General features: G+C 44.0%; 2 protein-coding genes across 8 annotated transcripts in view; one reads left to right on the top strand and one right to left on the bottom strand.

Moving 5' to 3' along the window:
- LOC144482328 (uncharacterized) overlaps positions 1–15,285 on the bottom strand; it is a 35,096-nt gene that overhangs the window by 12,790 nt on the left and 7,021 nt on the right. The window contains exon 1 of one of the 7 annotated variants that reach the window (XM_078201496.1): positions 561–687. The exons of 4 other annotated variants lie outside the window; for them this stretch is intronic. The gene's annotated coding sequence lies outside the window, so the exon portion shown is untranslated. Of the gene's footprint in view, positions 1–551; positions 688–15,285 lie in introns of those variants that run through there. 2 more of the 7 variants (XM_078201499.1, XM_078201498.1) reach the window with 2 other exon arrangements.
- Positions 932–2,188, top strand: LOC144482330 (histone H2B 5-like). The gene has a single exon (XM_078201502.1). It carries the CDS (start codon positions 932–934, stop codon positions 1,316–1,318), a length of 387 nt encoding a protein of 128 aa, XP_078057628.1. The 3' UTR covers positions 1,319–2,188.

The following is a 15,285-nucleotide window of genomic DNA, read 5'->3' as shown; positions in this document are numbered from 1 at the left end:
TAACAGGTACAGAGTTAAACTCACATTCCCACACAGTACCAGGCACTGACAGTGGATGAGAAGTTCACACTCAGACAAAGAAACCCAGACTGAATCAATTTCACACTGACGTACAGTGTTAGAGAATGACAGTGACAGGGTGAATCTCTTTTACATACAGTTCCAGAAAGTGACAAGTACAGAATAAGTCCAGCATGGTGAATGTGACACATGCACAGTTAATTCAGCACTGCCTTTTATCCCCAGGGAGAGAATCAATACACTCACTCACATGCCTCACTATCGAACAGATACACAATGAATCCCCAGAAACAAATGAGTCCAATACTCAAATATAGAATAAATCCAACACTCAAACATGGTCAGAGCAAGTCAGATACATGATTTCCAAACTCACATAATGTACTCCATACTTACAAACAGTGAATTAATCCCACACAGACACACAGTGTATCAGAGAGTAACTCCCACACTCTCACACTGTGTCAGAGAGTGAGTAAATCCCACACTCACACACTGTATCAGAGAGAGTGAGTAAATCCCACACTCACACACATTACCAGAGATTCACAGTTCCGGAAGGAATCCCACACTCCCGCACAGTCCCTCTGTGGAGAAGGGTCCCTCACACCGACAGCCAGGCGACATTTCCCGGTGGATCTTTACACACTGAGAAACTGGCGCTGGAGATTCTTTGTGAAATGTATTTCCTGATTGTGGTAAGGGGGCTTGTGATTGGCGGAAACTCCTCAATCTGATTGGTCTGTTTTCATATCCACTCAAATGAATCCCTGATAAGTGACTGTAATAACTTTCAAAATGTCCAATCACAATCATTGCTTTTCCAATTCCTCATTAGCATAGTTCTGTGGGACTGTCTATTTAATCAGCGCTCGGAAGGGGTTTGCTTTATTTCTGCGTGGAATTGAAGATGGCTGATGAGAAGAAACAAACATCGAAACCAGCTCCCAAGAAGGGGGCGAAAAAAGTGATTAAGAAACCGGGAACAAAGGGCGGTAAGAAGCGGCGAAAGTCGAGGAAGGAGAGTTACTCCATCTACATCTACAAAGTGATGAAGCAGGTTCACCCCGACACCGGCATCTCCTCCAAGGCCATGAGCATCATGAACTCGTTCGTGAACGATATTTTCGAGCGCATCGCGCGTGAGGCTTCCCGCCTGGCCCATTACAACAAGCGCAGCACCATCAGCTCCCGGGAGATCCAGACCGCCGTGCGCCTGCTGCTGCCCGGGGAACTGGCCAAGCACGCCGTGTCGGAAGGGACAAAGGCGGTGACCAAGTACACCAGCTCCAAGTAAAACTCCCCCATGGACTGAAAAACACTCCAAACACAACGGCTCTTTTAAGAGCCACCCACAATCTCTGTGAAAAAGCTGCGCCATCTTTTCCCTTATTGAGTGAATGAGAAATGTCTTTCTGGAGGATAGAGATTTGTCCCGGTGCTGAATGCTGTGAATGGGACTTCATACCCGCCCCTTACACACACTTTCACATTGAAGGGACAATCAAACTGAACTGAGAGCGGATGGTAAATTCTAGTCTGGGATTTATGATGGACAATGAGGAGAAACACCACATCGGAAGGTAGTTCTTTAGATTTAATGATAACTATATTCACAGTTTCGCAGCAGCAGAATTAAATTCATAATACGATTATTTATTCGTTATTTCGGGTGATCTGGGAGTCGCTCCCGCAACAGAGTACAGACGGAAATGAAAAGGTTATTTTCGGGCTGATCTGTTTATTCCGCAGCTTTCCCAGAGGACGGACTCAGCCAGATTTGTGCACACACAGGACCTGAGTTCATTGCAGCGCTTTAAGATCTGCCTCCCCCCGGCGCTCCCTATTCTCCGGACACAAAGCTGCCTGTTCCACCGGCGGGATCGGGCCGGGGATTCTCTCCGCACTTCCCATTGTAACATTCCCGGCCGATTTCAGGGGAGAGGATCAGAAATCAGCCGTTTCCCTCTGTCCCTGTGAAGCCTGTGTGAAGGGGTTGGTTGGTGATCTCTATGTTTCTGCTTTTCCACTGAGCTGAGATTTGCTCCGTTTTAAATTGCTGAACGGGGTCTGATTACCGCGGGTTATAGATCAGAGATTGAGAAATTCAAACTGTTCCTAAAATAGCGCCAGGATTCTGAGGGAAAATACAATAAACAGATTATAAAGTGTGAGATTGAAATAGTTCCGTTATTTTGTATTTTTCCTGCACTGAAATTGGCGGGCTTTTCCAGTTTCAAAATGTGAACCAATCAGAGCCTCCCATTTCTTCTCCCTGGCTCTCTGATTGGTTAAGAATGTGATTGAAATGTGAGTGACCAATCAGAGCTCGAGTCTGGCTGCAGCCTCACAAACCGCTCACAATGATTATTAATAGAGATTAAACTGACGGAATCTGTATTTGAGATATTAAATGTACTTTGTTTCCACAGACAAATATTTGAATGAACCATAATAAATGTGATATTTCCTCCGCACTAGTTACAGAGAAGAGACCTTCTCACACACAGTCCGCACATTGTCACTGACGGAGCTCAGTCTCAGGACAGCAGAAATAATTCCAGAGACGCCTTTTCAAGTCACTGCTCAAACAGCAGCAGAGACAGGTGTTGTGTCCATATCATGCCCAGCTCTCGTACCAGGATGGTCGAGTGGTTAAGGCGTTGGATTTATAGATCCAATGGGTTTGAACCCCACTCTTGGCAAATGGATTTTTAACACTACATTCTGCACCCTCTCCTTTCGTTCTCCCCTATCTACTCCATGAACGGTATGCTTTGTCTGTATAGCGCGCAAGAAACAAGATTTTCACTGCATACCAATTCATGAAACAAGAAGTAATCAAATCAAACTCTGTACCATCGAGTCATAGAGGTTTACAGCATGGAAATAGGCCCTTCGGCCCAACTTGTCCATGACACCCTTTTTTAACGGCTAAACTAGTCCCAATTGCCCGCACTTGGCTCATATCCCTCGATAGCCACTTACTCATGTAACTGTCTAAACGCTTTTTAAAAGACAAAATTTTATACTCCTCCATTACTACCTCTGGCAGCTCGTTCCAGACACTCACCACCCTCTGTGTGAAAAAATTGCCCCTCACTTCCCTTTTGTACCGCTGCCCTCTCACCTTAAACCTATGTCCTCTAGTTTTAGACTCCCCTACTTTTGGAAAAATATATTGACTGTCGAACTGACCTGTGCCCCTCATTATTTTATGGACCTCTAAGATCACCCCGAAGCCGACTATACTCCAGAGAAAGAAATCCCAGTCTATCCAGCCTCTCCTTATAACTCAAACCATCAAGTTCTGGTAGGATCCGAGTCTATCTTTTCTGTGCTTTCTATATTAGGGTGACCAGAACTATACACAGTATTCCAAATGTGGCCTTACCAATGTCTTATACAACTTCAAAAGACGTCCCAACTCCTGTATTCAATGTTCTGACCAATGAAACAAAGCATGCCAAATGCCTTCTTCACCATTCTGTCCACCTGTGACTCCACTTTCAATGAGCTGTGAACATGTACCCCGAGATCTCTTTGTTCTATACTCTCCCCAACGCCCTACCATTAACTTAGTCGGTCCTGCCCTGATTCGATCTATGAAAATGCATCACCTTGCATTTATCTAAATTAAACTCCACTGTACCACTGATAGGGGAATCCATAAAACCCAATCCAAATTGTCATCCACAATCAGATCATCACTGTGTCAATCCCACAATAGTGCAGCCTTAGCTCCAAATTAAATATCAGATAAAACTGACAGATGGTTTCGGTTAAAAATTAGACAATTAACCTTAATAATGCACTCTGAGATTCGAGTTCAATACCAGTCATATCACCCACATCAGGGGTTTGGAAGTTACTGTACTAATCCTCATAGTGAGTCCTCACAAATATATTCGATACAAATCCAAATCTGAAGTACAGATTCTCAGATTGGGATATTCTGAAAGCTCGTCTAACCTGGGATACAACTCAGATTCCATTGAAAACTCACCCAGATTATGAAACTAAAAGTTGCAAGATCAATTTGATGACTATGAACTGAAATATAAATTATGAACTCATCCTAAATCCTCACTCACGTTGGGCCAGATGGAAGACACTGTCCAATTCCAGGTTGGACTCCATTTTGTATTCATGTCAAAATTCTTATTTGGAATCCGACTGAGTGTCACAGATCAAATCAAGGTGAACAACCTGAGTGAAACTTGCATAGCAATCCAGTATCAGATTGAAGGATACATTATCTTTCACAATTGTATTCACACTGACAGAGATTTAATGCTGGACCGAAACTCACTCACATTGTCTGTTTAAAACCTACTGCATCAGTGGCCTGTTTCTGTGCTGGAAAGTTATTTGGAATTAATCCAAACTTATAAATAGTCCCAGGGACTGAATGTGATTTAATTCATCCCAAACTAACACGAAATAGCAAAGACTGATAGATAAGAGAATCGTTCTCAATCACGTGTTCAGTGTCAGGAGCTGAAATATACAGGCTGTTCACTGCACTCACTCACTGGAGCTGTCATGAGTGATACGAAAAACATTACACACAACAATTGTATCACTGAGAGATTTGGAAAGAATCCCAGTCTCACATTGAGTCATGAATACAAATGGACGATCAGAGAGAGAGAGAGAGAGACGTGACTGAAAAATCTCAACTGAAACCATCAGTTTAAACAGCAGTATAGACTTGCAAACATAATTAGTTCCGCTGAAAGGTACAGCATTAAGCTGATGTTCTACAAACAGTACCAGGGAACATAAAGCATATGTTTCACAAACAGCACCAGGGGACTTAAAGGTATTGATGATTCCAACATTTATACAAAATTATCACAGACATAGAGAGGCATTGACAGATCTAGAATGATCCCACACTCACACACTTCATGAGTGTGAGACACCCTCAGAAACAACGCCAGACAAATTCAGATACAGAATGGTACCAGATACTGAAACATGTGAATTAATTCTAACACTGATTGTGTGACTTGGGCAGCCCATATCTACGGGGATGCAGTGAATCATAGGGACAAATCGTACCGTATACACCACCAGGCAGGTCACTACTGCACAATATGATTCTGCAATGGGACAACGTTGACTAAACAATCCCGATTGTGCTCAGAATTACACTGACAATGGGACCAGAAAAGCAGAGTTTGTTTTTTAAATGATCTCCCAGTTAAGACGGAGATGAGGAGGAACCTTTTTGATCAGTTGTTTTTATTTCATTTTGTGCATTCTTCAGACTCGGGCATTGCTGGTTTGGTCAGGATTTATTGCTCATCTGAACTGCATGCTTCGACTGCTGGCATCAATGTCATGCAGGTACACCCACGGTGCTGTTTGGGGGGAGGGGGTGGGGTGGGTGGAATGCAAACTCCCTGGATTCTTATCTGCTGACGCTGAAGGAATGACAATATATTTCCAAGTCCGGATAGTGAGTTGTATGGAGGGAGAATTCCAGGTGGTGTTGTTCTGATATGTCTGCTGCCCTTTTCCTTTCAGACCATAGTCAAGGTGGGTTTGGAAGGTGCTGTCAAATGAGCCTTTGTGAATTCCTGCAGTGCATCTTTTGGATAGTGCGCTCTTCTGTCCCTTTTTGTCGGTGTTGGAGGGATTGAATGTTTGTGGATGGAAGCAAATTAAGTCAGATATTTTGGACTGGATGGTGTCAAACGGCCAGTGTTGTTGAAGCTGCATTTACCCAGGCAAGCTATGTCTGGAAACCAGATATTCTAGTTTCTTTCCACAGTCCAAAGATGTGCAGGCTGGGTGGACTGGCCATGCTAGATTGTGCCTGGTGTCGTAAGAAGTGCAGGTTAAGTAGATTAGCGGGGTAGATGCGTGGGGCTGTGGGTAAAGAGCCTAGGTGGGATGCTCTGTCGGAGAGTTGGTGCAGTCTCGATGGGCCCCATGGCCTTCTTCAGCGCTTTAGGGATTCTATGATTTTTGGGTCATTTCTCTGTCATAAATGCCCTGAGATAAAAAGAGAAAACCTGTGTTTGTGGCATTTACAACAGTGAGCATGTTGCAAACTAAATTGTTGATTGCAAGCGAGAGCTGATGAAAATAACTGTAGCCTGTAAAGAAATAGCAGTGATATTTGCGGGGAGCAGCAATTTTTTTTAAACTGATCCTGAAAACGTAAATAGCAGAGAATGGTTTCGGTCCATCGACCTCTGGGTTATGGGCCCAGCACGCTTCCGCTGCGCCACTCTGCTATCTACCAACAAGGTTCTGTTTATTATTGTTGCGCTATAGCAAAGCAAAAAAAATCACTTTCGTATTGCTGTTTAATGACAGCAAATGTGCCCAGCAGCTCCGCCTAGCGGCACAATTCCACTGTCTAAACACCAAGAATGGAACAATAACAGAAATACACACAAAAACAGCGAGAGACTGTCAGCATACACAAGATCACACACAGGCAAAGGAGAATGCACCGACTGATCATTTGTGTGAAGTTTTCCTGAAAAGATCAGCCATGATCTTATTGAATGGCGGAGCAGGCTCGAGGGGACAAATGGACCACTCCTGCTCCAAGTTCTTAAGTTCTTCTTTGAATCCAAGACTATTTAATTTATTTTGCTCGCCATGGTTGGACCACTTCACCAGTTATGTTTTCGTGCCAGAAAGGAATAGTGCAAGGAAAGAAGCAATTATTTATTAGTAAAAAGTAGGCTTACATTAACACCACAATGAAGTTACCGTGAAAATCCCCCAGTCACCACGCTCCAGCGCCTGTTCAGGTCCTGAGGTAGATTTTAGCATGGTCATTGCAGCTAACCAGCACGTCTTTTGGACTGTGGGAGGAAATTGGTGTATTTGTAGGAAACCTGCACAAACACAGAAAGAACATGCAAACTCTGCACAGACAAGGACACAAGACCGGAATTGAACCCAGGTCACTGGAGTTGCGAGTCAGCAGGGTAATCAGTGTGCCACCGTGCCGCCCTTAAATGTGAGTAAATCTTGTCCCTCAGAATTTTTTTTCCAATAATTTCCTGTTATGTTTACGTTCATTGCATACAACTATGACTTAAATACTAGCCATTGCCTATCCACCGTCATGCCATTTGATTAATCTATTCATCCATAACCTATTTTAGCAAATTCACCCCTCATACCTTCCGAGGTTACTTTGTTTAGATTTAGGATTCCAGTTCAGGATTGGACCCTCAGAAGCACTTTCCCAGGGTAGAAGAGTCAATTCCCAGGGGGCATAGATTTAAGGTGCAAGGGGCAACGTTTAAGAGAGATGTACAATGCAAGTGTTTTTACACAGAGTGTGGTGGGTGCCTGGAACTCGCTGCTGGGGGAGGTAGTGGAAGCAGATAAGATAGTGACTTTTAAGGGGCGTCTTGACAAATATATGCAGAAGATGGGAATAGAGGATTATGGTCTCCGGAATGGGAGGGGTTTTTAGTTCAGACGGGCAGCATGGTCGGTGATGGCTTGAAGGGCCGATGGGCCTGTTCCAGTGCTGTCATTTTCTTTGTTCTTTGTTGATGTTTATGGACTGATGGGAGGTGTTCCACAAAACAGTCACTCAATCTACCCAACGTAGAGCACATTGCAGTCACTCAATCGACCCATCATTAGCATTGAAAAATTGGACAAAAAAATGTTGAAAAAGCTATTTCTCCTGCATTGTATGTATCGAAACACTTAACTGTGACGAGAGGTAATGCGACCTTCCATTCAAGAACTTCTGATATTTCTTCCCTTTCCTCAATCAATCCTCTCACCCCTCTGTGGCTGGCAGGGCTTGTCAAGTGTGTCATTCCCATGTCCCACAGTTGGAACATTGCAAACCAGTCCATAAGGATGATTCAATTTCTGATCAGAGTTTCTGCCAGCCTGTCATTTTCATTGTGCGTCTTACTCTCACATGATCAATCTGTCCTTGGTCTTTGCTGGTGTTCCAAGGAAGAAGTTTAACAACACCAAGTTAAAGTGCAACAGGTTTATTTGGTGGCAAACGCCACACAAGCTTTCGGAGCCCCAAGCCCCTTCCAAGGAAGTTCAGAGCACCCCTGCTCTATACAGATTCTTCCATGTTGATGTGTCTGGTGATTATCCCATTTGATTGTGTCACTAACTCTCCTTATTTAAAACATGTTTGGTCCAAACGGTCACAGACCTTCCATTTTGTTCCTTTACACATGAGTCTCTCTCCTCTCCATTTGCCTGTAATGTTTTACATTTCTAACATCCACCAGTTCTGATGAAAATACATTGATCTGAAATATTCGCCATTAACTTTGTTTGTCTCCGCAGCACTGACGTGTTATGTAATTCCAGAACTTCGAAATTTAATTCATACTTCCTGCATTCATACTATGTGGCGTCAGTGCTGAGATTCCGAGGAGTTTTGAGAGAGGTTATTAAAATCATGATCAGTTTCAATAGAGTAATTGGGAATAAATTATTTATGTGAACCAACGGCACAGATTCCTGGTGAATGGTACAAAATAAGAAAACCGTCAGGGAACATATTTGACGTTACATTGGGCAGCGAGACTTATGATCCTGAATAAGTTGCCTGTAATCCAAGCGAATCAGAATGAACAGTAAATTTAAAATGTCATTGGACAAATAAGATAGAAATACATTTTGAGGTTGAATTTTTAGACAAGAGGAAGTATTGCTCCAAAGCGATACCAAATCTCAGGTGGAATGCGGATGATTTGAAATATAATTCCATGTGCTGTTTTATTCAATGCAATGGTGGCCTGTGTAACCCAGGATACAGTGTGGGGGTGAATTTCGTCTATCTCATTCAGAATGGTCCGCACAGCGCAGGCTCTATTAGGCCGCGCCCACGGTAACCGTGTGGCTGCGCGGAGCAGGCGCGGAGCGGCTCCCGGAAGGTCGGCGTGGCCGCGCGCAGCCGCAGTAATACCAGTCAGAGGCCGGAGCAGAGGCGCCCGGCGGCGAGAGCACGGCACCATGAAGCGGATGGTGCAGCGAGGCCATCCTCACCGCCCCATATGGAACAGTGTGAGTGAGAGGAAACAGAGAGCAGTGGTTAATGGTTGTGTTTCAGACTGGAGGAAGGTTTCCAGTGGAGTTCCCAGGGCTCGGTGTTAGGAGCCCTGCTCTTCCTGATATATATGAATGACACACACCTTGGTGTACAGGACACAAGCTCAACATTTCCACACGCCACCAAACTTGGAGGCATTGGCAACTGTGAGGAGGAAAGTGGGAAACTTCAGAAGGACACAGGCAGCTTGGTGGAATGGGAGACAAGTGGCAGTGGGAAAAGTTCCACCACCGATTGCCCCGCAGCTGCCCCTGGGGAGCATGCCCACTCTCAGTGCCTGGGCAAGTCAGTGTTGGATAGAGCGCTGTCTGGGTGCAGATAATTGTTTTATTCATTCATGTGATGTGTGCGTCACTGGCTTGGCCAGCATTCATTGCACTAATTACCTTTGAACTGAGTGGCATCTTCGGCCATTTCAGGGGGCATTAAAGCATCAAAAACATACTGGGGGTCTGGAGTCACATGTGGGCAGATATGCTTCCCTCAAGGGGTATCAGTGAACCAAGTGCGTTTTTTACAACATGCCCTTCATTAGACCTTTAATTCCAGCTTTTTATTGAGTTCAAATGTCACTCTCTGCTGTGGTGATATTCAGGTCCCAATGCATTACAATGGATCTCTCGATCACTAGTCCAGCGATAATACCAGTACACCATTACCTCCCCATGTGGGAACTGTGGCTGCCATTAGCCGGTATCAATAATTGTTTTATTGCAGGCTGATTGTCAGAGAGCTGAAACGTGAACTCTGTTTCTTTCTCCACAAATGCTGCCTGATTTCTGTATTTGCAGAATTTTCATCTTGTTTCAGATTCCCAGTGTCCACCAGTGAAATATTGCAGCTGTTGCTCAGAAAACCGAGGCTTGAAGGAGCCAAATGAAGAGCTCTTGAATCAGGCAGAATGTTGTTTGCGGAACTCAGTCCCTCAGTTTCTGTGAAGGTATGTTCTTGTTAAAAGAGTGACTTTGGTGTGCAAAAGCAGGAGAAAGTGGCGGGTTTAACCGTAACCTTAACATCTGAGAGCAATAGGGTCCAAACACTTCTGATCAAAGGTCATTAACTGTGTCTTGTACAGTTATAGAGACATTGCACTCTGACATACAATAAGTGTTGGGCAGATTCACATGGGCACATTCATATGCAGTATCAGACTGAGTTAATTCCACACAAATACTGTAACAGAGACTGACAGAAAAAGAGTAATATCAGAACGTAAGAAAAAGGAGCAGGAGAAGGCCATTCAGCCCATCAGGCCTGCTCTGCCATTCTGTAAGATCATGGTTGATCTGATTGTTGCCTCAACTGCAGTGTCTGTCCCCATAACTCTTGATTCTCTTGTCGATCAAAACTGTGTAACTCAGGATTGAATCTATTCAATGCCAAAAAGTAAAGATCCATTAAAAGAAGTAATTCCTCCTAATCGCCATCTTAATTTGGATATGTTTTATCTTTAAACTGTGCCTTCAATTTTAGTTTCCCCAACACATTGCAATATCCCCCTCAGCATCTATCGTGTCAAGCCACTCAGAATCTTGTATGTTTTAGTACAATCATCTCTCATTCTTCTCCAATGAGAATTGGTCAAACTTGTTTAAATTTTTCTCTTAAGATAACGCCTTCATTTCAGGAATCAGCCCAGTGAATCCTCACTGAACTGCCTCCGATGCAAGTATATCCCTCCGATAGTAAGAAGATGAAAACTTTACACAGTACTCTAGATGTTGTCTCACCAATGCCCTGTAGTTGTAACAAGACTTTCCTACTTTTATACTCCAGCCCCATTGGAATAAAGATCAACATTCCATTTGCCTTCCTAATACTTGCTGAACCTGTTCATTAACTTATGATTCGTGTACACGGACAGCCAAATCCATCTGCACTGCAACATTCTGCCGTCTCTCTCTATTTGAATATTTTATACTTTTCTATTCTTCCCACTAAACTGGAAAACCTCACATTTTCCCAAGATGTGGAGATGTCGGCGTTGGACTGGAATGGGCACAGTAAGAAGTCTCACAACACCAGGTTAAAGTCCAAATGGTTCATTTGGTAGCACAAGCTTTCGGCGCACTGCTCATTCATCAGATGAGATTCACCTGAAGAAGGAGCAGCTCTCCGAAAGCTCATGATACCAAATAAACCTGTTGGACTTTAACCTGGTGTTGTGAGACTCCTTATTGTGCTCACATTTTTTCAGATTGTATAAAACATCTGCCAAATTTGTGTCCACTCACTTAACCTATAGAGATCCCTTTGCAGACTCTGTGTCCTCCTCACAACCTGCTTTCCCACCTATCTATTGTCTGAAAATTTGGTGACGGTCTGTCCCTTCACCTGAGTCATTAATATAGATTGTAAATAGCTGAGAACCCAGCACTGATCCCTGTGTCTCTCCACTCGCTTCAGTTTGCGAAGCTGACAGTGACCCACTTCCATACAGTAACAGGGACTGGCAGATAAATTGTTATGAATTGATTTAGAGTCAATTCCACTGCTACGTACAGTAACAGAGATTGACAGTGTTAATGCCTCACTGCAGTGAAGGATAAAGAATAGTTACTTCCAGCCTCACATGCAAATCAGAGATGAACAGAGCGTTAATGCCCCATTCACATACAGTAATAGAGAGTAACAGATACAGAATTAATTCTATATTCACACATGCTAACAAAGATGGACAGAAAGGTTAAAACTAAATTCAGCACAGTCCCAGATGACCATAGGCTGCTCTCCCCTTTCATGAATAACCTCAGCTGGTACGGGAATTGAACCCACGCTGTTGGGGTTGGTCCGCAGCACAGCCCCGCTGTCCGGCCAACTGAGCAAATCAATCCTCAGGATAAGACAGAGGTAATTGCACACTGAAACACAGGAACAGAGACAGACTGATCGAGTTAATTCCACACTGACTTGCACTAATAGAGGCTGACACATCAGAGAATTGATTCCATTCTCAAATAAACTGACAGGAAGAAATTCACTGTAATTCCACCCTGAAATACAGTAACAGAGACTGACAGAGAGTGAATTGTGCTCTCATGTATACATTGACAGATAGCGGGAATGAGTTAATTCCACATTCACATACAGTAACAGAGATGGACAGATAGAGAGTGAATTCCACACTCTCACTCTATAGACTCCAGGATGGCAGTTTGCCTCCCTGGTGCCAGGGTCCTGGATGTCTCTGAGTGGATACAAAGCATCCCAAAACAGGAGGGAAATCAGACAGATGTCACACATGACAAAGGTAGAAAGAGTAACAGCAATTTAGGCAGTTAGGTAGAAGATTAAAAACAGGACCTCTCGGAGAGTAATCTCAGGATTACTCCCTGTGCCACGTGCGAGTGGGGCTAAGAACAGGGAGATAGTGCACCTGAACACGTGGCGAAAGAGCTGGTGCAGGAAGGAGGGCTTCAGATTTTTGGATCATTGGGATGTCTTCCAGGGAAGGTGGGGCCTGGCCAAGAAGGACGGGTCACACCTGAGCTGAAGGGGCACCAACATCCTGGCTGGGAGATTTGCTGCTATGGTTCAGGTCGGTTTCAACTAATGTGGCAGGGAGTGGAAATCAGAACAGTACGGATGACCATGGGACTATGGCCAGGCGAGCTAAAAGGAACAGCAGGCTGGGGGAGGTCGAACTCAATGGACCTGGAGGTCAGGAGTTGAACTGCTTCAATGTAAGGAGTATAACGGGTGAGACAGATGAACTTAAAGCCCTGATTCATGAGCAGAACTTGGATGTAGTTGCAGCAACGGAGACTTGGTTAAAAAAGGGACAGGACTGATTGCTAAATATTCCAGAATATAAAGTGTTTTAGGCGAGTCAGAGGGGAAGGTTAAAGAGGTTTGGGAGTTGCAATACTGGTGAGGGAACATGTTACAGCTGTACAGAGGGAGGACAACTTGGAAGAATCATGTAATGAGACGCTGTGGGTAGAGCTCAGAAACAGGAAGGGGGAAGTCGCTATGATCGGGGTGTACTACAGGCCTCACAACAGCCCATGGAAGTTGAACGGATATAGAAACAGATTCTGGACAGATGTAGAAATAAAAGGTTTGTTGTAGTGGGAGACTTCAATTTTCCTCATATTGACTGGAAATCCCTTAGTGCTTGGGGTCGGATGGTGAGGAATTTAAGAGTGTCGAAGGTTTTTTGGAACAATATGTGACCAGTCCGACTAGAAAAGGGGCTATACTGGACCTAGTACTCGGGAATTTGCCCAGCCAGGTCATCCAAGTTGCAGTGAGGAAACATGCAACGGACAGTGATCACAATTCCGGAACCTTTCAGATACTCATGGAAAAGGGCGAGTGTTGTCCTCGGGTGAAAGGTGCTAAATTGGGGGAAGGCTAACTACAACCAGATTAGGTCGGATTTGGAGGCTGTTGTTTGGGAGAGGCTCTTTGAGGGTAAATCCACATCTGGCATGTGGGAGTCTTTTAAGGAGCGGTTGATCAGAGTGCAGGACTGGAATGTGCCTGTGAAAAGGAAGGACAGGAAAGGCAGAATTCGGGAACAGTGGATGACCAGGGAAATTGTGAATCTAATCAAAAAGGAAAAGGATACATACATGAGGCCGAGGCAACTAAAAACAGATGAAGCACTTGAAGAATATCGGGAAAGTAGAAAAGAACTCAAACAGGGAGCTAGGAGGGCAAAAAGGGGTCAAGAAATATCCTTGGCAGACAGAATTAAGGAGAATCCCAAGGCATTTTGTACAGATATTAGGAACAAGAGGGTAGCTAGAGAAAGAGTTGGTCCACTTAAGGACGAAGGAGGGAAATAATGCGTAGAACCAAAGGAAATGGGTGAGATCCTTCATGAGTACTTTGCATCGGTATTCACAATGGAGAGGGACATGTTGATTGGTGGTGTCTCAGAGGGATATGTAAGCCTTTTGGGACAAATTATGAGGCAGGAAGTGTTAGGTGAATTAAAAAGCATTAAGGTGGACAAACTCCTAGGGCCAGATGGCATTTATTCCAGATTTCTGAAGGAGACAAAATTTGAAATTGTTGGGTCTCTAACAGAAATCTTTGTTTCCTCGTTGGCCACAGGTGAGGTCCTACAGGATTGGAGGATAGCTAATGTTTTCCCATTATTTAAGAAGGTAGCAAGGATAACCCGGTTAATTATAGGCTGGTGAGCTTGACGTCAATGATAGTGAAATTGTTGGGGAAGATTTTTAATGAGAGGATTTGGAACTGAATGGTCTTATTAGTGACAGACGGCATGGTTTTGTAGGAGGGACGTCATGTCTCATTCATTTAATTTAGTTTTTTGAGGAGGTGACAAAAATGATTGACGACGGAAGTGCTGTGGATGTTGTCTACCTTGACTTTAGTTAAGCATTTGAAAAGGTCCCTCATAGCAGGCTGGTACAAAAGATTAAATCACATGGGATCAGTGTGAACTAGCCAGATGGATTCAGAACTGCCTTGACCACAGAAGACAGAGGGTAGTGATGGAAGGGTGTTTTTCTGAATGGAGGTCTGTAACTAGTGGTGTTCCGCAGGTTTTCTGTTGTTTGTAATATATATAAATGACTTGGAAGAAAACGTAGCTGAACTGATGAACAAGTTGGCCGATACTGAGATTGGAGTTGGGGATAGTGATGAAGAGGTCAGAGAATACAGCAGGGTATTGCTGGGCTGGAAAATTGGGCAGAGAAATGGCAGGTGGAATTTAATCCGGACAAATGCGAGGTGATTCATATTGGTAGGTCCAGTTCAGATGGGAGCTATAAAATAAATGGCAGAAGCATCAGGAGCAAGACACACAGAGAGATCTGGGCATGCAAGTCCACAGATCCTTAAACATGGCAGCACATGTGGAAAAGATGGTGAAGAAAGCATATGACTTGCTTGCCTTCATTGGACGGGGCATCGGGTATAAAAGTTGGCAAATTATGTTACAGTTACATAAAATGTTGGTTTGGCCACATTTGGAATACTGTGTTCAATTCTGGTCACCACACTACCAGAGGAATGTGGAGGCTTTGGAAAGAGTGCAGAAAGGTTTGCCAGGATGTTGCCTGGGATGGAAGGTATTAGCTATAAGGAGAGATTAAATAAAATGGGATTGTTCTCCCTGGAAAGACAGAGGCTGAGGGGAGACCTGATAGAACTTTATAAAATTATGAGGGATATAGATAGGGTGAACAGTTGGAAGCTTTTTG

The sequence above is a fragment of the Mustelus asterias genome, unplaced genomic scaffold (genome assembly GCF_964213995.1).
Source record: "Mustelus asterias unplaced genomic scaffold, sMusAst1.hap1.1 HAP1_SCAFFOLD_35, whole genome shotgun sequence".
Lineage (NCBI taxonomy): Eukaryota > Metazoa > Chordata > Chondrichthyes > Carcharhiniformes > Triakidae > Mustelus > Mustelus asterias.
This window is presented reverse-complemented; position numbering and strand designations above follow the sequence as displayed.

Bases quoted from the DNA above. Each gene is read 5' to 3' on its own strand.
- LOC144482330 (XM_078201502.1), top strand. From the start codon at position 932: ATGGCTGATGAGAAGAAACAAACATCGAAACCAGCTCCCAAGAAGGGG.